Consider the following 21,959-nt stretch of genomic DNA (forward strand, 5'->3'; position numbering starts at 1 on the left):
AAGTCCATAAATCAGTCCACCACAATTCACACATCACTTGCGATACATCGAATACAAACACAAGTCACACAAGTACGCTTGGACTACACAATAACACATCGCTAGGGTAACTAGTACACTTATATTATACAATAATACATCTCTCACGTAACAGTTACACTTGTACTATACAAAAATACATATCTCGCGTAACAAGGCAACCATTTGAAGTATAACATGTGCAACAAGTATACAAAACTATGACAGGGTAGCTTACAGAACACAAACAAACACAATGTCCATGATACATAAATAAAAACTCGGTGCACTCAATCAAAACGCTTTGCACCACGGATAATCGTCAACGGTTCTTAAATTTGAACTTCCTGTCCTTGGTCTTTCTATAGTAGTGTTTAGCGTGGTCATGGGTCCCGGTCGGTTTATTTTCGGAATTGGGCGCGGAAAGGAGCTGGGAAAGTTTTGCCTGAACCTTTGTTTGAGTTCGGTTGTCCGCTGCCACGGTGCTCTCGACGGCAGTGAATGGTTTTCCGCGAGCTTCTTCAATCGTCGAGGGTTCGATCTTCGACTCTTCTTCCAAAGGTTTCGGATCGTCTGGGGCGCGAACTCCCTCGACGTTTCCTATGATTAGGTCGTACAGTGGGTTGTCCATGCAAAGCGCAGTGACATTCCCACTGTAATATGGGGTATCGACCTCAATGTTGGCTTCGGCAAGCTTCCTAACCGTACCGTCGATCAGGTAAACTAAAGTGGTTTCGCCCGTGAGCTCCTCGTCTTTTACTAAGTCCCTTCGCACGATCACTGTGCTGGTGCCGGAATCTCGTAACACCGTGACTTGCTTCCCTGCGATTTTCCCCGCAAGTACAGGCATTCCCTTATCGGGAAATTCTGGGCGTTGTGTCATCACCGCATTAACGACCGGAATTCTTTTTCCGTCTTGGAGCTCTACAAAGTCATCGTTTACGTCGTCTTGGTGTTTTGGTGGGGCATACACACAGGATGCTTGGGGAGTTTCCTTCACTCCGTTGCGACATGAATCGGCTTTGTGCCCCGTTCGCCCACATTTAAAACATTTAACCTCGTTGGGGCGCGTAAAGTTGGTCCGACAACTGCTAGCATGATGGCCCAGTCGGTTGCAAAGATAACACCTCGGAACAGGCTTCGGAGGGTTTCTCCTTTCGTCGGATGCCGGTTTCTTTGCATCCTCTGGCTCCTCTTTTCTGATCTTGGAGAGATTGGTGCCTCCCTGTGCTTCCAAAAATTGGTCTGCCAATTCCAACATATCTTGAAGCGATTTAGCTTTCCTTTCTTTCAGATAGAGTGACAGGCTCGGGTGGCAACTGATGAGGAACTGCTCCTTGATCAGCAGTTCTCTAAGCGCACCGTACTCCTGTGCAGTCTCTGAAAGTTCGGTCCACCTATCAAAATAGTGACTGAGCCGCGCGGCAAATTGCGTGGCAGTCTCGCCATCGGCTGGCTTACCAGTCCTAAACTTATCTCGGAAGCCTTCTACGGTGAACCTAAATCTTTTCAGTAAAGCAGCTTTCACCCTTCCATAATTAGAGGCATCGGTTGGCGTCAGCCTACCGTACACACTAAGTGCTTCGCCACTCAAACACGTGCTCAATGCAGTGGCCCATTGATCCTCTGGCCAATTCTGGCTTTTAGCAACTGTCTCAAATCTGTGCAAGTAAGCATCCAGATCATCTTTTCTTTCATCGAATGCCACAAGCAGTTTGCTTGGGTTCAGACGGAAACTAGTTTCTTCCCTTTCAGTGCTATCGACTCTTGCCTGGGCGGGAGCGTCTGTACGCTGCTGCAATCGAAGTCGTTCGAGTTCTAACTCATGCCGTCTCTGTCTTTCTCTCTCAGCTATTTCAGCTTCTCTTTCTTCTCTGATCTGTTGCTCCTTTGCTTCTCTTTCTTCTTTTCGCTCCATTGCCTCTCTTTCTTCTTTTATCTGTCGCTCTTTCGCTTCTCTTTCTTCTCTTCGCTCCATCGCCTCTCTTTCTTCTTTGGCCCTTTCGGCCGCTAGCCTTTCTCTCTCTCTTTCTAGAGCTTCTTTTTCCTTCTGGCTAACCCACTTCCGTAGTTCCGCTCCGGAAAGACCCATCTTCTCACCAAGGGCAACTAATTTCTCAAGATCCATAATGCCCTTCCAAAATCTAGCCGCGTGCAAAAAATATCTGCCTAGATTTCAACAATCGAACTGCTCTCTGCACACAAGTTAGCGAAACGTGGTGCAACACTCAAAATCGTTTACAATAGCAATGTAAACGACCCTAGGCTCTTTCTCCCTACTATGGACACACAATTTGCACCAGAAAGGTCCTGTCGCGGACGCCAGAAATATTGTCACAGACCCCGGTGAACGAGGCGCAGACGCCGGACTAAATTCCAAAGCCGACTTATCAGCTTCCGAAAATAATCCCACGAAAGCAAGGACAATTAAGAGTGGGCCCTCTGGTGCGCCAGCGAACGCCGGTTGCTGTCCAAAGACCGAGTCAGAGCCCAGAGTTGTCAAAACACAACAAAATATATTCTTCACACAAGGCAGTTACACACACACTTGCACACTTAGGCTAGACACAACACAATACAAATCAGATGGGTATTAACAATCACAGAAAATAACGACAAGCACAAGAGTCCAACACGTAAAGTACAAAATAAATAGGAACACTAAGTGTCCAATCGTATTCACCGTGCTGGTTGGTCTTGGAGTCAGACGATCTCGGCGTAACTTGGGGGCAAATCTCGAAGAAGGAACTTCTTCCGGAAATGCAGACGCTCGATGAACTCGTTGACTAGCTTGCCGGGGAATCCCCTTCTTCCGCAGACGCTCGGTCTTCACTTTACATCACTTCACTGTGCGGACTCAACTCCTGAATTCCTCACTGGACTCCTGGATTCCTAACTGACAATGCTCGCACGGCGTTTATATAGCCGTCGACGGTCCTTCTCGAACATTCGATCGGAGTTGTGATTCCGTAGCACGGCCAAAGCTTGGGAAGCTTCTACTCTTTTCTCGTACCTTCGACCGCTGCTTTCGGAACATTCTCGAGGGGGGGTGATGATAACTCATGCTGTTCACGCACGCTCACGCTGTTGTTATCTCTCTCGGCTCGCCGGGTGAGAAGGAGTCTCGGCGCGCGCGTGTGCTTTCTCTCTCTCTCCGGTTAACGTCGCTTCGTCGAACCTCGTTCCAGACGTTTCGGCGCCGTTGTTAGCGTGGTTGCTTGAGGCGTATGCGCTCTCCCCCTCTGTTGAAGTTGCCGCGGGACCGGCGTGTTCTTTCGCTGGCTTGCGCGACACTCGGCGCGCGCTTTGATTACGCGCTCTTTTGTGACACCGCGACGTCAACGTTTCTCCGCTCCCTGCAGGTCGCAGTGTAGCACTGTCGTCTGCGCGCTGTGGTCAGCGCTCTGAACATCAAAATTGGGCCTCAAAACTAGCGCCACGTAGGGTCCACCTCCGCAAAGAGGAGGAGGAGGAGGAACAAACTTTTATTGAAACCAGCAGTTTAGTTGGCTGGGCCTAGGCCTCCCAAGTGGGGACGTCGAGGTCTTGCCTCTTCGCCGCCTCGCAGGCTTGCTGGGTAGCCCAGAGTTGGTCGTCGAGGTGGGAGCTGCGCAGGGCGGCGTGCCATCTCGACGAGAGGGTCACAGTATTAATTGTCTGATATTGGTGTTTACATTCCCATAGCATGTGGGGAAGCGATGCAGCCTGAGTCTTAGAGATCTTGCAAGTGTTACTAGGGTAGGGTTACAGTGCATGGGATCAGCGTAATTTTTTTCCATGAGATCCCGGTCGACGGCTGAGCGGAAGGACATGACTTGGATCGAGCTGTGTCTCAGATCGCCTTCAACCTTTTGACGGGTGCTAATAAATGTTATTTCTCTCTCTCTCCAGGATGAGTGCCTGTCTGCAAGCTGGAAGGGGGGGGGGGGTTGGTCCGCAATAATGTTTTTTTGGGGGGGTGGGGGGCGGGATCCTCCTGGGGGGGATGTTAGGCGGATGCTGGGGCTGTGTGTATAAATTCCTGAGTGTAATCAGCACCACAAATAGATTGCGCGGAAACTGATTCTTCATAGATTTGCTACGCGCACGTATTGAAGCGCGCATGTTCGCCGGTTCAAATTCGGTGCCGCATTGATAATATGCTGCGACTTGCAGCTCGCAAAGGGGGCGCACAATTTAAAATGTACATAAAGATCAAGTAAAAAAGAATGTATGCTGTTCAAAAAAAAAAAAAAAACTGTCAGCTCTTCTAATGGGGGCAAGCGTGCAAAGCTAAGCGAGCAGTCTCGCTCATACGGTCGGTGTGTGCTATCTACCTTCGAAATGTCGCATCGCGGCTCCCGGCCGATCTCGCCAGTAGCTGAGTGCTAGTACTAGGAGCAGCTTTGTAAAACAGGCACACGTTCGAGGGGATTCTACTTAACTGGTAACTATTTCATGTCAGAAACGAATTGTACCAATGCTGTTGCAGCCGTCAAAAAAAAAAAAAAAAAGCGGCGAGAAACCTAAAGCCCCTTGATGTTAGAAAGTAGCGACACGCTTTGATCTACGCCGCCACACCCTCGCCGGCGCGGTCAACCTCCTCTTTTTCTCCCCCGCTTTCGCGGAGGCAGCGCATCCGCCACGCTGAATGGCTGCGGCGCGCGAGACTACCCGGTCAGGTGACACTGACGTCACGAAAACTGCGCGGAACTTGCTTTCGCGCGCCTTTGGTTTCTCCCGCTCGCCATGAGCAGTCCAAGTAGTGGTCGCCCTGCCGCTCCGAACGTGTGTTTCCCAAGTTTTTCCATCCTTTCGTAGGAATCTGAGCTTCGTTTTCAGTGAAAATGCCTTGCTGCTGCGCGTTTCAATGCAGCAGCAGGTCAGAGAAAGGGCAAGCCTTATTCTATATCCCCCGAGGTGAACGGAATGTCGTGCGTCGGAAGCAGTGGCTCCATAACATCTGGAGAAGGGATTTCGCCCCTTCTAAGCACGCCGTTCTTTGCGAGACGAATGTTGCAGCTTTCCTCATATTTGCGGATGAAGTTGCATGAAGATTTTAATGCTCTTCGCATAGCCGGACTCTTCGTTCAGTTCAATACAGAGCACCGATAACTGTGCATATAGTTTTTTTTTCTTAAAGTGAGTCGGCTCAAATTTTTGTTGACTCTTCGACCCGTGACAAAGCTTTTTGTGTTTTCGCGCGTGCGTTAGTTTTCAAATGTATGTAATTTGTGAGTTAATGCCTGTAACTCATATTTTGTAGTTGTGTGCGTGTGTGTGTGCGTGTTTGTGTATGTGCGTGTGTGTGTGCGTGTATGTGTGTGCGTGTGCGTGTGTGTGTGTGTGCGTGTGATCCTTGCGCCTGATACTTGTGAAGCCAAGGAACTATTTTACTCTTATTGCGTGCTTATTGTATCCTTGCAAAGTTTCAATACTGCGAGCATTTCTTTTTCTTTACGTACTTTATGTTGCGAAGGCATGAACCGCAATATATATGTAGATAAGTGGTATTATGTATTATTCGCGCATGCTCATTAAGTACAAGCCACGCGCTTCTGATAATCTCCCTCAATTCTGATTAACTTGCCATCTTGAAGTCTCTAAGTTAATTATCAAGTGCCAGTCTTAGCAGTTTCCGTGTAAGCAATCAGCCTTTTGTTGTTGTTGTTGTTTTTTTTGAGAGAGAGACTTAGGTTACTCCCAGAGGTGATGGAATGTAATTTCTCGTCGTTTCATAGTGTCGGAATACAGGCGCGTGTGTAAAGTTCTATGTTGGCTGTTTCGCAAACACAGCACGTATTTTGCACAGTGGCATTGGTACAAAGGCTTTTGGCCCACTCATTTTGGCGAATTCACTTTAAGTAAACTATCACATTTCTTCTTGGTTACCTTCTCTGAGCATTTTAAGAGCGAATATTGTGAACCAAATTCTAGTTTATACTCTACGCTGCTTATATTGCATGCACCCAATACACCTCCGCGTTACGGACTATCCAAGTGGCGACGTAGAGGTAAACAGCTCAGCCACTGCTTGGTACTCATTTTTTCGGAGCGCTTCTGCTTCTATTTATCGAAGCGTCCTCAAAAAAAAAAATGTCACGACGTTCTATCGGAAACGTACTTTTGTCATGACAGTTTCACAAGGGATAAATTCCCATACAACGCTTGAAAGGGCCGAATAAACAAGCGCGCGCATTGATTCTAATGCGGCTGCAGCGAGCCACTGGAGGGTTCAGCGCCGCGCCGGCCCGGTGAGGGGGAGAAATCCGAGGAGAATTGAGGAGGAAAGCGCGCGCGGGGGGGAGAGTGTCGCTACTTTCTAACATCAAGGGGCTTTAGAGAAACCGGCTCGCCAGCGCCGCTCTGTGGAGGGAACGTCAGAGAACGTCAGATGCCGGGCGCGCTGTCATTGGCTGCGGCCAAACGACGGTGCGGTTGTCGGAACGCGAAGGCAGCGGCCGCAACTGTCAACTCAGCCGAGACGCGCTCGCCCAGAGGCGGCGACGTGACGCAGCAGGCCGCACCTTTTTTATGTAAAAAGAGCCACGAATGGATTGATCAACTCCGGGCTGTCCAGAAGGCCCAGGATCCGGCGGTGAGGCTTGGCCTTCCCGTCCCAACGCGGGAGCGGCCCGCACTCTTGCCTCTATGAAAACGGGGTGAAGATTCTTCCGGACATCAATAAATTTTACTACCTAGCGGCCGTGCCACTGCCAGCGCAGAGAGAATATTGAAACGTGCGAGGAGAGTTCGGTTGAAGAGAGGAACGAAGCTGGGCTGGATCGGGTGCGGAACTGTGGACTGTTTTCGCTGAGCGATACCTTGGCATTAATAATCTTGTAAATAAACGCGATCCATCGTTTTGAAGTCGCCTTGAAGAAACAAGCAAATCCACTCCCGATTATTCGTAATAGAGCACTTCTTTTCATTTCAGGTGAGTCGAGCGGGCAGCCTTCATGGAGAGCATTGAGGCTCACTCTACAAAATATTGGCACTCGTAGGGCAGACTTTTCGCATATGTGGGGTAATCGGCACTTCTAATAAGGACTTCAATATTCAATCTGTAATGTGCAACTATAAAACGCGTTATTTACGGCCTGATTAGAGTCACTGTCGCGCGTACAAACGCGGCTGTGGAAGCACTTCTCCGTGAACGGCTGTACCCGAGCAGTGGCGCCAGAGCGGGCGCGAGGATAACTAGGCCCAAGACGCCGTTTCGGCGCCACGCAACGGGCCGCACCTTTTTATTGCGAAAGCAATTATATGGACACTCCAAAGGAGATTTCTGCCCTCGGCGTCGCCGTCGTCGTCGCCGTTGCCGTGAGGTTCCGTATGACGTCAATGAAGATGAAATCGTCGCCGCGCGCCGCCGAACGCTGTATGTGCGAGTCAAAGGGCGCGAGGGATGCGCTCTTTCACGGGGAGTGAACCCACGGCGGAGAACAAACGCGCGTTCTGCGCCGTGCTTCCTTAAGGGCTGCAGAAGTAGGCTTCTCTTTCCTCCTTTACAATTACCATATATGTAGAGCAAACGCGCCTTCTTCCTACGCGCGAAAGGCGGTGGCGGGGGGGGGGGGGGGGGGGGAGGGAAGGGAGGTGACTTTTAGCTGCGGCACCAAGTGCCTATTTATAAATATCAGAGGCTCCGGCAACAGTCAGCAACGACGCACGCATTTTGTGCGAACGCGGGCAAAACCCCGACGGCGTCGACATTAGTTCTGCGTGTTGCCGGTGCTGCTGCATGTCGAAGTTTATACAGCTGATAAAGCTAAAATCATTACTCCGTATAGCTCTCTACAAATTTGCTATCGCAATTGATGCTTCGCGTTTCAGGTGAAACTGCGACCACTTTTTTTTTTATCCAGCGGCCGTGGTTCTTACTTTGGATTTGAACATGGATGGGGCTGGCGCGCACGCCGAGCCCCACTACCAAAAATTACATGTCCCATCTGCCCCGGTTTGGGGTAGTGGCGCGCTTCAGCCAACCGCAGTGCAATGGTTAGCCTCGGCACGGAGCCCCGACCTAAATGATCATCAGGAGCCCGACACCAGGTAAGTATGCAGAATAACCCACCGGGATGGCAGCCTATTTCAAAAGACCCTACATGTGGCACCGGTTGCGAAGAGTGCATCGCGTCTAATACTGGATGTATTCTAAATTCCAAAACCATACAAAACCAGTTTTACGACACAGAAGCCTTGTACCTAAAAACCTGTTATATATAAAAACCTGTTTTCATATCGTCGAAATTTATTTCTAGCTTTTTGACTAACATGGCGCGGAAATCAAGAATAAAGGGTACAACAATATCGCGTGTCGGTTTGCGTTACTTTCTTACAGATTATCTGTGTCGCGCATGCAAAATAATAATAATAATAATAATAATAATAATAATAATAATAACTGTCAGCCCTGCCACTGGGGTGGAGATGGAAGACCAGCGAAGCTGTACTATGGTGGTAATTATGTATTTCCAACAATCACTATTAAAGATGTGATGGTGTATTTGGTTATTTGAACTATAAAGAATGCGAAATATATATGATCCGGTGTTGTTTATTTATCTAATGACCACAGGGACCATGGCCTTATGGTCGCTACGGTACACCGCCATAGGGTGTACGGCAAAGGTTGGAACGTTCTTCATAAACACGTCACCAACGCCGCGCGCGTTCGGTGCGAACGCGGGCAAGACGCCGCCGCTGTCGACAATTCTGCGCGTTGCTGACGTGCGCTGTCAAAACGTTGTCGTGAGCAAGCGCGCGAGCAGCAGCGGGCGAAGGTTCATGCGGTCTATCGCTTCAACGGAAACTGAGCGGCGAAAGCACAGTGCATACAAAAGTAGGAGCCGTGTTGCAGATCGCTTTCAAGATACGGTGAGCGCGATCGCCCGTCACCACGCAAATTACAAGTACGCAGTTAATTGCTCGCAGAGCAAAAGCCCCGCCCCGTCCCTCCCGCGCTGCCTTCCCGCTTTCCTCCTCTCACGTGGGTGATTGAGTCGCCATTTCCCCTTTCGCCCGGTCGCCAAATACGCATTTGGTGCCGCAGCTAAATCTCGCCTCCCCTCCCTCTCCCCTCCCCCTGCCTCTCGCGCGACGGTAGAAGTCGCGTTTGTTCTCCACAAAGTGGGCGCTGCGGCTGAACCAGGCCGCAGCAACGTCCGTGCTCCTGTATGCCCTTCCATTGGTCAACCTCACACCGGCCAGGAGAGAGCAGCTGGAGGGTCTGCACAGAGGTGCTATTAGGAGCATCCTGGGGCTCCCAAAGCATTCACCAGTCGCTGCAACACTGGCTGGTGAATGGCTGCTCTTGCTGAGGATGCTCGAACGTGCCCTGGGACACATTGACCACCTCCATCGTGCTCCGAATGGCGGAGTCCTGCTGGCTAGACTTCGCAGCCAGCCGTCCTCACTGATGGGAAGTCTGTGCCTGCTGTACGAGCAGGTGATCATGGACCACCCTGTGACAATCGCGCTGCCTCCACCACGCAATCGACCAGCAGACGTCCACCTCTCGCTCAATGGATCGACTAAACGACAGACACCAGCTGCAGCACTGTAACAGCCTGCAGCCTGCAAACTCCACGAGGAGCTGCAAGGAAGTCTGGTCTACACTGATGGATTAGTCCTGGCGAACGGATCGGCCGCTGCAGCCTGCACCATCCCGGCTAGGGCGGTCAACAGACAATGTCGGATCCCCTTCGCCGCGAGCTCCACCGTGGCAGAACTGGCGGGGCTCCACCTAGCCGCCGATGTCCTGGCTGTGGACCCTCCTGGGCAACCAGTGGCAGTTCTCTGCGACTCGAAGCTAGCGCTCCTGTGCCTCATCAACCACCGCCGATCGGGGCTTACGGGGGCCTTGCTCAGCTCTAAGTTCTCTGCATTGGCTGCTGCGGGGGTCACCATCTTGTTTCACTGGCTACCTTCCCATGTGGGAATAGCCGGTAACGAAGAAGCGGACACCGTCACCAAAACTGCCCACCATCCTGAAGTGCCACTCATCCGAGCAGTCGCTTCCTCTGATTTTTCGAGGCAGCGCCTGAAAAAAACTGCTCGCAACCGTTCACCCCGATGCCAGAGTGGAAAACGGCAAGGGTTCCAGGCTACTTCTAGAGGGTGGCCTGACCAGGAGGGAACGTGCAAAGTTGCTTGGACGGCGCACGGGCTGTGTCTGGACGGCGGCGCGGCTGCACGCCAAGAGACTGCTCCAGCTCCCCGGCCTGCGAACCTTGCGGCGACCCTGATATCCCTCGAGCACCTTCTCTGTGCTTGCCCAGCGCTGGCACAGGACCGCTCAAAAGTCATGACTGCCTACAGACAACAGGGTCTACCTGCTGCGACAACCAACGACCTCCTGTTCCCGTCGCCTCTCCACCTCCGAGCTCTCCATAGCCTCTTGGAGTTTGTGGAGTCGAACGAGATCACTGCCCATCGCTTAGCGCTCGCCCCCAGCAGGCCATCGCCTTCATCACCGGCCTCCTCCATGATCGGATGAGACAAGTGCTGCTTCTCCTTCTCTTCCCTTCCTAACATCCTTATCTCCTACTTACCCTTCCCCTGACGCTGCGCCGTGCTCCCTATTGGGCAGCAGAAATGGGCGTCATTTTCATTAATGAATCACTACTACTACTTGCCCTCCGCCGTGCGTTCGCTGCCCGTGAATGCGCGCGTTCCTCGCGCGCTTTTAGTCGCACATACAACACACGGCCAATGAGAGTTTTATTGCGATAGCAATTATATGGACACTCAAAAGCAGATTTCTGCCGTCGCCGTCGCCGTCGCCGTGAGGTTCCGTATGACGTCAATGGAGATGAAATCGTGACCGCGCGCCGCCGAACGCTGTATGTGCGAGTGAAAGGGAGCGAGGGACGCGCTCTTTCACGGGGAGTGAACGCACGGCGGAGAACAAACGCGCGTTCCGCGCCGTGCTTGCTTAAGGGCTGCAGAAGTAGGCGTCTATTTCCTTCTTTACAATCACCATATATGTGGAGCAAACGCGCCTTCTTCCGATGCGCGAGAGGCCGTGGGGGAGGGAAGGAAGGGGGAGGGAAGGGAGGCGACGTTTAGCTGCGGCACCAAGTGCCTATTTATATCAGAGGCTCCGGCAACAGTCACCAACGCCGCATGCATTTTGAGCGAACGCGGGCAAAACACCGACGGCGTCGACAACAGTTCTGCGCGTTGCCGGTGCTGCTGCATGTCCAAGTTTATACAGCTGATAAAGCTAGTATCATTACTCCGTATAGCTCTCTACAAATTTGCTATCGCAATTGATGCTTCACCTTTCAGGTGAAACTGCGACAACTTTTTTTCTACACGCGGACACGACCATCGGAGAATGAGCCCTCAACAGGTTCGCTGTAAAACATACTCGTAGTTGTGCATTAAAATTGTTTTGAAGTGAAGATATGTAAGCATGCGAAAAGATTAGACAGATTTATTCAAGCGCAGCGCCTGCAGTGCAGGTGACGCCATATGTACCGGTGCCGCTTCGCGCTCTTTTTTGGCGATTTTTAAACTTTCGGTAGCGGTGGTTCGTTTGTACTGTTCGCTTGCCTAAAGTGATACGAGTTTTCGAGTGGAGAACTTCGGGATCGTGTTTGCAAGAACGCCAGCAACAACACCTTTTTACTTCGTTTCGGTAAGTTATTTTATTATATGATTCCTACTTTGCTAGAGATAATGCTGCACGATTTGAACGTTACGAACAAAAAGTTAACGTTTGGGATTGTGCTGTTCATGCAGTTATTGAGGGAGCCTGTTGCAGATTGCAAGTTTTTTCTACGCGCAAGCATAACTGGCTAGCTAGTGCAATCGGCGAATGTCCGAAGCAACGAAGCAACGCTACATAGAGGAAAGTCTAGGTGACGTTGAACGAAGGGGGGAGGAGAAACGAGGCGAAGCGTCGCGGAGGGGGAAAGTATAGGCAGAAGGGCGCCAGGTTGACCTCCTCTGGCAGTTGCTGCAGGTTTTGTTCGCGATACGGACGTACGGGCTCGTCTCGTGATAACATTAGGGTGCCTCGATGCCCAGCGCCGCCGTTCAGGGTGGAGACAACCCCGCTGGCGCCGCCATATTGAATCACACGAGCTCAGACTCGGCTACGCTTGCGTTCATAAATAGTGTTACTCGCGGCGCACTTCCAAGTGCTTTGCCTTGATGAGGATTTTTTATCGGTATGGCATTTGCACATCTTTATAACCAATAGCCGTTAACTCGTCGAAGGTCCAAGACGTAAATGTATGGCGCCGGGAACATGCCCCAAGTTGCCTAATTCAATCACATTTAATATGCCGTGTGTATGTTTGAAATACGCACTATTTTTTTTGCGCTTCGATGCTTGGTATATAAGGTTTGCGACCCCCTGTGTGTGGAAGTTTCTCTTTTTCGCTGTTGTATTTTGGTTTACACATCACGCCTCCTTTACCGTAGCCAGCCATTCGCGCACGGCGGTTAGTTTCGCTTGCGTTGCGCGTGCTCTTCGCGTTCGTTGCAATTATTTGAAGATATCTACGCGCAATTTTGCCTTTTTTCCCCACAAAACTGCGTGCTGACAGGATTAAGCTGGTGTAAAAATAACTGCGATGTGAAAATAATGTTTAGTTAGTGCTGTAGAGAAAAATGTAACGTAACTTGTTTGTGTCAATCTTGCGTAGTACACACAAGAAACCAAACGATGGACAAAATACATTTACTTATAATGTCTAGTACAGTCAATCGCGAAAGAGATATGTACATGAAAAATTACATGTACTGTGTGGCGCCTGAAGGTTATGTTGAAAGACGAGACAAAAAAAAAAAATTCGCAAGGTAGGCTCGACACACACAATTCGGGATAGGAAGAGTTTTTTTTTAAATTTATTCATTACATGGGGGGGGGGGGGGTTCAAGTGAGTACATCAACCTTATTACAGACAATATAAATCGAAAACAAGAAAACGCAACCGCGGGTAATATTAATCAAGATATCCAACCAGAATACACCAGCTACCATCGAATACGTCGCATCAGCCAAACACGTCGATGGCGAGTACAGAACATTTTATCAATAACCATTAGAACACTGATAACTACATTGAAAAAATAAACAACACTGCATACATATCGCGTACAAAAACCGTAAATAAAACTAAGATAGTCAAATACAGATTAGCAATGTTTTTCACGTCGAAAATATAGTCCATGATGATGTAGGGCTGTTGACTTTAACAGACGGCGCCCATCCTGTCGATTTCCCTCGTACTGGTCCTCTTCAAAGTGTTTCTAAGTACAAGTAAAACAACAAAAGTGATTATTGATATGAAAAGTGGCCTTGTAAATACAGAGAACCCATTACATTGCTAAAAGGTAAATTTTCGCATAAGTAATGCTTTATTACCTGGCTTCACACGTTTCGAAGAAATGCACAGGCTACAACAGACACCATGCCAGAAAGCGCCGAAACATCTTGGTCCCATGATGCCCCTTAACTCTACTACACCTGGGCATACCGTGCACAGGCATTTAAAGACCGTCACAGTACCCACTACGATCGGGAATGAGCACGAATGACCAGCGGCTTACGAGCACCACGCTACAAATATATTCGTCTAAAAAATCAGCTATATAACGTAACAACCTGAGATCCGCAAGATATCTGCTGAGAAATCAGAGAAAATCACAATGCTTCGCTTGCCACGTGCACAACAGCCGCTCTCCCCAGAAGAAGCACTGCGTTCTTTCGTCCCAAATAACCAGTATGGAAAAAAAGAAACTGAGGAAAAAAAAAAAGAAACAAGAGACACACGATGTGTGCTTCCCGTGAAAAAGTAAAATAGGTGGTTTACATGACAATTTGTAGCTAATGTAAGGCTATTTCGCGGCGAAGCGTTTTCGTCAGTCCTTAAAATAAGGTACTACTCGCATAGACTGCGCCGATCAAAACGGCAAAAGCCTATGCGACGCGCGCTCGCAAACCATAGGCTACTCAGAGAGCATCGGTGCAGTGCTTAGTTCGTGAGCGAACGTAGGTACGTGAGCGAGGATCAGAGAATACTTTCTTCTTTAAATGAAAAACACGGTGCGATAGTCTTAACTTTCGTGACATTTACCTCGCAAATGTAGGAGATATCCGTTGCCTTCCAGTGATACCGGGCTTCCCATCTCTTCCTTCGCTCTGGGTCCCGGGGGAAGCGTAAACAACGAAGCCCTTCACGCGTCGATCCGGTGCACTTGGGAACACAACAGCCCGTCATGTCGACTCGATGCACTTGACAAGCTTGTCATTCATGCGGCTGAACACTGTCCAGCAAGTAGAAGCGTCAGCGAAGCATCCGCACGCACTGTGTCTCGAACTAAGCACCGGCACCAAGCAATCGCAACCGCTCGCTGTGATTCAAGATGGCGTCACCGCGAGAAAGCGGCGGCTCGGGGGCGGTCAAAGGATGGCACCACCCTGAACGGCGGCGCTGGCATCGAGGCACCCTAGGATGCCTTGATGCCCGCGCGCGCCGCTGAGGGTGAGGACAACGCGCGTCGTCTGCTACGGCGGCCGCGATTACGCCGCCCACCGCAGCTGGGTAGCATGCGAAACGCGCTACAGTATGCGGTGCACGGATACGTTCGGAAACAAGTACACGTTAGCGAGCTTTTTTTCTTCTTCATTTTTTTTCTTTTTTTAAAGCTTGGACAGCGCTTGAGCTGTTCCCTAAATGATTATTTAGGGAACGATGTACTTCATATAAGCTGACGGCCTGCGCTTGTGTTATGCGCTAGACGTTGACGTAGACTTCGTTATATTAAAAACGAATCCTCTTGCTTAGGCCGGAAACGACAGAGTTTCGATAAGTCTAAACCCTTACTCATTTTCCTCGTAAACTCTGCATTCCAAATACACAAAGGTACACAGAATCGTTTAGAGCACTGATATACATGTCAGCAGCAGCAGTAGTATATGTATCTCGACACACAAATTTTAGCGTTGCGAAGCTCAAGTGCTCAGATTACCATGCTGCAATGGTTTCTACATGAATAGATGTTCCCGACGAGGGGGTGGTGTATTGCAAAAACTATTCACTTTTGTAGGTACAAATGGGCGACTGTAACATCAACCTTTTACAAAGTAATGCAACGTCACGTTCGTTCCAGCTATTGCTTGACTCTTTTGCATGCACAGTTACCTGTTAACTATTTCATTGTATTTGTTTTTTCTGTAACCACTGTCATTGTAAAATATTGCATCATTGTGTTTTTAACATTTCATGTGTGAAAAAGAATGCTCAATAAATGAAATGAAAAGTGCGAAAAAATGAAAAAGTACCTGAGTGCGATTATGCTGGCTTATTGCTAACCTTAAAAACAATTTACTCACTTATTATAAATTGCATCATACGTATTGCACACAGGATAAAGTGCCGAGGGGCAGTATGGTGTAAATAGCCTGCTAAGATGAAATGACAGATTCTTTATCATTATGCTTGCTCAAAAGATTGAAATACTGAATATATATATATATATATACAGGGTGTCCCAGCTACCACGCATCACGATTTAAAAAAAGAGCAACGACGTTACACGAAGCAAACCTATTGCGTATTGTTTCCGTTACAGCGGAGTAGCCGCCAGTAATTTTTTCGTTACTGAGATTTAATTAGGTAATTGTAATTATCTAACGCGAGAAGTACTGTCCTAATTATCAAAGTGTCAATGAGAAGATTGTCGAGCAACATGAAAAACTCCCGATACAGATTTGCTCAATACCTGCTACATAAAGGTGTTTTTCCGAGAGTGAAAGAAACCCGCGAATACACGCAGAATTGCCGCGCGACTGGCCGCTGGAGGCATTTTGCGTATATTCGCAATCTTCTTTCAGGCTCGGAAAAACAGATTTATGTAACACGTATTGAGCAACAGAAATCTGTGAAACGTTTCTTTTGTACTGTCCCCAAAAAAGCGTTCTGTTCGGGTCTCTTGGAAAGCTTGTACAGCTTAAAGCCGTTCCTGGAATGATTGGTGCACTGCGGCACGCTACACCTGGGCATGGTGACGGAAGCGAGCGCGTAAAACTGGAGGGAAACGAGCACCGACCTAACAACAAAACGCACGCCATGCGCAAGTGGCCGGTCGGGGGCGTCAAAATGGTGGCCACGCTGCCGCCAAGGTCGAGGAGGCGGCACCTGCCCCTTCAAAAGCTGACACCACTCTAAGAGGGGGCGCGCGCATCGAGGCACTCTAAGGCACCCTAGATAACATCGTCCTCGCGCGCCGTACGCTGTGTGTGCGAGTGAAAGCGTGGACGGTGAGCCGACGATGGCGGCTCAATCTCGCGTGCGCAGTGGAGGAAAGCGGGGAGGAAGCGCGCCGTCTTCCGTCGCGCGCATGGCACCGGAAAAAGGGAGAGACTTGTACTTCAGCTGCCCGCGCTCGCGCGAGCTTTATCTTGAAAGTGATCTGTTTAGGGGTCACTGTCTAGGTGAGCCGACGGCTCGCAGCTTTGCGTGCGTGTTCTCGCCGCTCAGTTTGTGTTGAAGTGAAGGTCACTTCGCTCGCTGCTGCTGCAGTGATTCCTGACGTTTTGACAGCGAGTGTCCGCGGTCGTCGAGTGTGATGTGTTCATGTTTGCCTGTGCGCGCTGACACCATGCTTTTAATTGCGATAGAAATTATATGGACACTCCAAGCGCAATTCTGCCGTGGTCATGGACGTCGCTGCAAGGTTCCGTATGAAGTAAAAACACGGTAACATCATCGCCGCGCGCCGTACGCTGTATGTACGAGTGAAAGCTTGCGAGCGCCTACCGACGATCGCTGCTCAATCTCCTCTGCGCGACGGAGAAAGGCGGGGCTGAAGCGCGCGAGGCACGGGGGGGGGGAGGCGATAAGGGGGGGGGGGGGGATTCTCCCGGCGGCAGCTTATTACGGCGCGGCGCGCGGGCGCCCTATCCTGAAAGCGATCTACGATGTGGACAAAATGCAACTAGTACTGGCAAAGCTTCGTAGGCGCTGTGCTTTCGGCGTTTAGTTCGCGTTAGAGTGGAAGACGGCACGAAGGTCGATTCACTCGCTGCTGCTGCCGCGCCTCCTCATTCCAACGTTTTGACAGCGAGTTCATGTTTGTTCGTGTTTACCTGTGCACGCGTTACATGATGCTTGTTAATTTAGTTAATAAGCGAATGTTTACAAGTTTATACGGTCAATAAAACTGCTATCCTTAGTTCGTATAGTAGTATACTAATTTGCTATCGCAATCAATGCTTCGCCTTTGCGAAACTGACATTTTACAGCGAAGCTGTTATAGGCTAGGTTCCAGGAGATCGCGTCCGGCAACGGAAGTAGATAGATTGGAAGCAGATAAACAATTTCTAGGGAGCCTACATGCAAAAACAGCGCTTGCATGTAGGTTCCCTAACTATTCCAGACACGTCTCGCCACCTTGTGGCGTCGTATGAAAACTTCGGGATGGCAGCGTTTTTAAACTTCTCGATCGTAAAAACAAACTTGTGCAACACACCGCGCTTTTCGCTGGAACTTATGTTTGCTTTTTCATTACGTGACGTAGCTCACCTTGGCGACCACGTGAGCGCGTCAGCGCTTGTATGCACGCTCCGCCACACCAGGACCGCTAGGCGGAAAGAAATGCGAACCATCCATGTGGCCCCGATCCCGCAAACTTGGAACATTTCACCGGAGCAATGGTCAATCAGCACATACACAACTTCGCTGGTCATTCACCTTCACATAGTGGAATGGCACTGAACTTTCAGCACTTAGTAAGCGAATGTCTACAAGGGGCAGTTCTACTCCGGCGGCTGCTGCGTATGCCGCGGCCGCGCGCGCCCTGTCTTGAATACGATCTGCGAAGCGGACAGTGTTTGCGTCTAGGCGCATCGAGGACCCATAGCGTCGTGTGCGCTATAGACCTTTTCACTGATTACAAAGATAGGCCCAGCACGGCTTCCGGTTTTATCCACTGACGTAGCTGCTAAATGTAACTGGCAACGAAGCAACCATGCCTTAAAGCATAAGCCCTCAGATTTGCAACACTTTTACCCTCTGTATACGTAACCATAATTTTACAAGTGCAGTTTCCATTGAGTTACACGATAAACAATGTAAGTATTAGCCTTGAGGCATTATGTCTCATTCTTTTGATTGAAAACGCAAAAAACAGACTTTCCGTACACATCTTGAACAACTTAGAAACATGCTTTTTGTTCCCGCGTAGCAGACTGATAAGGCACGTGACCGGAAGTTTCTTGGGGGCGGCACACTCGCTGCTGTTATCGCGAGCATGAAACTGCCTATGGCACCCATACGCTTGCGCGTCACCTGCGTTCACGAAGTGAAACGTCACAGTAACTTCTAAACGCGAAGCATTTCTTGCCGGCGGCTCTGTCCGTCCCTCCCGCGTCCCACCACACCACCACAGCGCATGCGCGTCCCCTCCCCATTTCTTTCCTCTAGGAATCCTGTGAAGCGGCGGCCGCGTCCCACACCCCCACAGCGCATGCTCGTCCCCTCCCCCTCTCTCTCCTCTACTACGCTCCCCCTTTCTCTCCTCTAGGAATCCTCTACGGAGCGGCGCCCGCGTGCCACACCCCCACAGCGTATCCGCGTCCCCTCCTCCTCTCTCTCCTCTACTACTTTCATTTCATTTCATTTCATTTCATTTCATTTCATTTATTTACTCTCAGGGCCGTTCGGCGTTACAGAGAGGAGTGGGTATACAAGAATACGAGAATACAAGAATACAACTGGGTATACAAGAATACATTTGTAGTAGGCAGATTAATGAAGATGGTCATATACAGTAGACTTGAAGTCTTCGGGTACTGCGATGGACACGACGGAGGCAGGAAGGTGGTTCCAGTCCGCACTAGTCTTCGGAACAAACGAATCAAAATAATGATTAGTCCTGCAGCTTGGCACGCCAACTTTGAACCAGTGGTCCATGCGGGATGAAAAGTAAGTGGGAGTAATAAAAAGTGACTGCCTTAAAGATTGATTGGTGAAATATATTTTGTGAAAGAGACATAAACGAGAAATACGACGGCGTAAGGAAAGGTCAGGAAGATCTAATGTTTTCTTCATAAGCGTTATACTGGCTGAACGAGAATAATTAGAAAGTATAAAACGAACAGAACGATTTTGGATGGATTCGAGTACTTGTATGAGTGATTTGGTGTGGGGATCCCAAACAGAAGAGGCATACTCTAGTTTCGGCCGCACAAGAGTTTTATATAGAAGTAGTTTTAGGGACACAGGAGCCATGGAAAAATTACGGCGAAGGAAACCAAGTGTGCGGTTAGCATTATTAGTGATATGTGCGACATGTGTTTTCCATGATAGGTTGGCAGTAATGTATACGCCAAGATACTTATAATCAGAGACTGAAGTTAAAGAAGAGTTATTGAGGAAGTAAGTGCATGAAGACTGGTTAGTCGTCCGCGTTATTCTCATTGCTTTGCACTTACCAATATTTAGTTTCATAGACCAGGTGTGACACCAAGTGGAGATGTTATCCAGATCAGATTGAAGAGTGGCTGCGTCAGAAGGTTTAGATATTTGTCTATATAATACACAGTCATCAGCGTAGAGTCTAAGTTGTGAGTCAATGGAATCAGGAAGGTCGTTAATATATATTAGAAAAAGCAGAGGTCCTAGTACGGAGCCTTGGGGAACTCCGGATGTTACGGGGCATGCAGGTGAGTCACAGTCATTAATTGAAACGTACTGGGTACGGCCCTGCAAGAAGCACTCGATCCACTTCATCAGATTAGGATCCAGATTTAGTTTGCCAAGTTTGAAAAGTAGTAGTTGATGTGACACAGTATCAAATGCCTTCGCAAAATCTAAAAAAATGCAATCCACGAATGATGAACAATCCAAAATAGAAAACAAATCATTGGTAAACGCAACCAGTTGAGTTTCGCAGGAGTGGTGTTTGCGAAAACCATGCTGATTAGGTGTGAAGAAACAGTTCGACTCGAGATGCAACATTAGGTTAGAATATATTATATGTTCAAGCAGTTTGCATGGAATTGATGTTAATGAGATAGGCCTGTAGTTTTGTGGGCTATGAACATCACCGGATTTATGCACCGGAACCACCTTTCCCACCTTCCAGTCGTCCGGCAACGTAGCGCTCTGCAATGACTGCGAAAAGACATACGACAGTATAATGGATGAATAAGTCTGGGTGTTTTTCAAAAACTTGTAGTTAATACCATCGGTACCAGCTGACGATGAAAGTTTCGCAGCTTGAACGAGTTTAGAAATGCCTACCCAGTCGATAAGGATAGGGTCCATTTGAAAGAAGTTAGGTGCAGAAATAATAGGAACGGTTATTGGTGCAACGTGTGAAAAACATGATGAAAATGTGTCATTGAGCAAGATACAGCACTGTTTATTTGAGACAAAGAGTCCTCGATCGTTCTTCAAGCGAACTTCATCAGATTCGCGCATGCCGATAACATTCCAAAATTTGCGAGGATTTGAAGTAAGTAAAGAAGGAAGGGTTGAATGAAAATAATAGTGTTTAGCACCGATGAGAGCACGTTTATATTCCGCGGCGATAGATTGATAAGCCAACCTTGCTCTGTCAGTCATAAGTTTCTTGCAGCGGCGGAACATGCGCTTTTTCTTGTTCAGTAGGCGTTTTAACGATAGGTTGAACCACGGCGAACGTCTCTTGCTAGATATTCTTCGCAGCGGAATATATTTATCGATGAGCGCTTTGACTTGCGTTTGAAATAACCGCCAGTTCTCTTGCACTGTGCGCTCCCAGAACTGCGGAAAGAACTCGTCAATAAACTGTTCCAAAGCAGTATTAATGGCTTGAAAGTCTGCTCTCCCGTAATCGCGGATTATTTTCGAATGTTTCGATCTGCGGCGCGAGCGCGATGGCGTAGTAAAGTGGATTGAAAGGTGGTCACTTAAACCTGGCAGTAGGGTTAAGGAAGAGACAGAATCGGGATAGTTGGTGAGCACAAGGTCCAGCACATTTGCACATGAAGGGGTAACGCGAGTCGGTTCTTGTACGAGCTGGGAAAGATTAAATGTAGAACAGAGGTCAATGAAAGCTGTACACTCGGATGAATTAGTAGTTGCAATGGGGTTGAGATCGTTCCACTGAATACCTGGAAAATTGAAGTCACCCATAAGAAAAATTGGCGCTTTCGGGTGCCGAGACACAACTTTGTTCAGACAATCGTAGAGTTCATCGCAGAACGTGGGGGCAGAAAGCGGAGGCCGATAACATGCACAAACAATGACATCGTGGTGATTTAAGGTAACGCATGTACAGAGAAATTCAAGCTCTGATTGGATAGGGACAACGTAAGAATTTATGCCTTCAGATACAGCAATCAGAACACCGCCCCCTGATCGGTCACTTCGGTCATGTCTGTACACTGTATATTTCTTTTCACAAGAAAAGAGTTCACAATTCTTAACTTTACTTGACAGCCAAGTCTCGGTTAAAACAACGATATCGGCTACGCACGTGTCCATTAAACATGATAAGGTATCACGCTTCTTTAATATACTTCTGATATTCGCAAGAAGGAATGAATAGTCGCCGATGTGCTTCGCCTGAACGGCCGCTGATTCTAAGTCGAAGTACTATGAGGGGGTGGCACAGTGGAAGTAGTAGCATCATTGGAGGCATGTGCCCGAGAAAAACCAGCAACGCGTTGCGGATCTGAGGAAGATACGTAGTTACCAGATGCAAATGCGCCAGGGGAATCGATTTCACAGACGCTATCAGTTTCTTTGCAGAAGACGTAGCATTCTTATTTATATATAATCGATTATATCTTAGGTTGTAGGGTTGTGTGGTAGCCTTGGCGAAATCTATCAGCTTTTTACGTATCTGCCTCGTTGCTTTACAAAAGTCCTCCTGTAGAGCGACTCCCGTATTTTTCAGTTTAGACTTCTGTGCTAGAACAGTCTCTCTTGTTTTAAACGATGCAAACTTCA

General features: G+C 48.8%; 1 protein-coding gene and 1 non-coding gene across 2 annotated transcripts in view; both read right to left on the reverse strand.

Annotated features, from left to right (window-relative positions):
• Positions 1-235: 235 nt before the first annotated feature.
• LOC125947374 (uncharacterized) overlaps positions 236-21,959 on the reverse strand; it is an 84,502-nt gene continuing 62,778 nt past the window's right edge. Inside the window, exon 2 of the mRNA XM_049671959.1 lies at positions 236-3,031. Within this exon, the coding sequence (XP_049527916.1) occupies positions 341-2,146 (1,806 nt within the window). The 5' untranslated portion in view covers positions 2,147-3,031 and the 3' untranslated portion in view covers positions 236-340. The remainder of the gene's footprint in view (positions 3,032-21,959) is intronic.
• LOC119462947 (U1 spliceosomal RNA) lies at positions 7,899-8,060 on the reverse strand. The gene has a single exon (XR_005194304.1). It is a non-coding gene; the product is annotated as a U1 spliceosomal RNA (small nuclear RNA).

The sequence above is a fragment of the Dermacentor silvarum genome, chromosome 8 (genome assembly GCF_013339745.2).
Source record: "Dermacentor silvarum isolate Dsil-2018 chromosome 8, BIME_Dsil_1.4, whole genome shotgun sequence".
Taxonomy (NCBI): Eukaryota; Metazoa; Arthropoda; class Arachnida; order Ixodida; family Ixodidae; genus Dermacentor; species Dermacentor silvarum.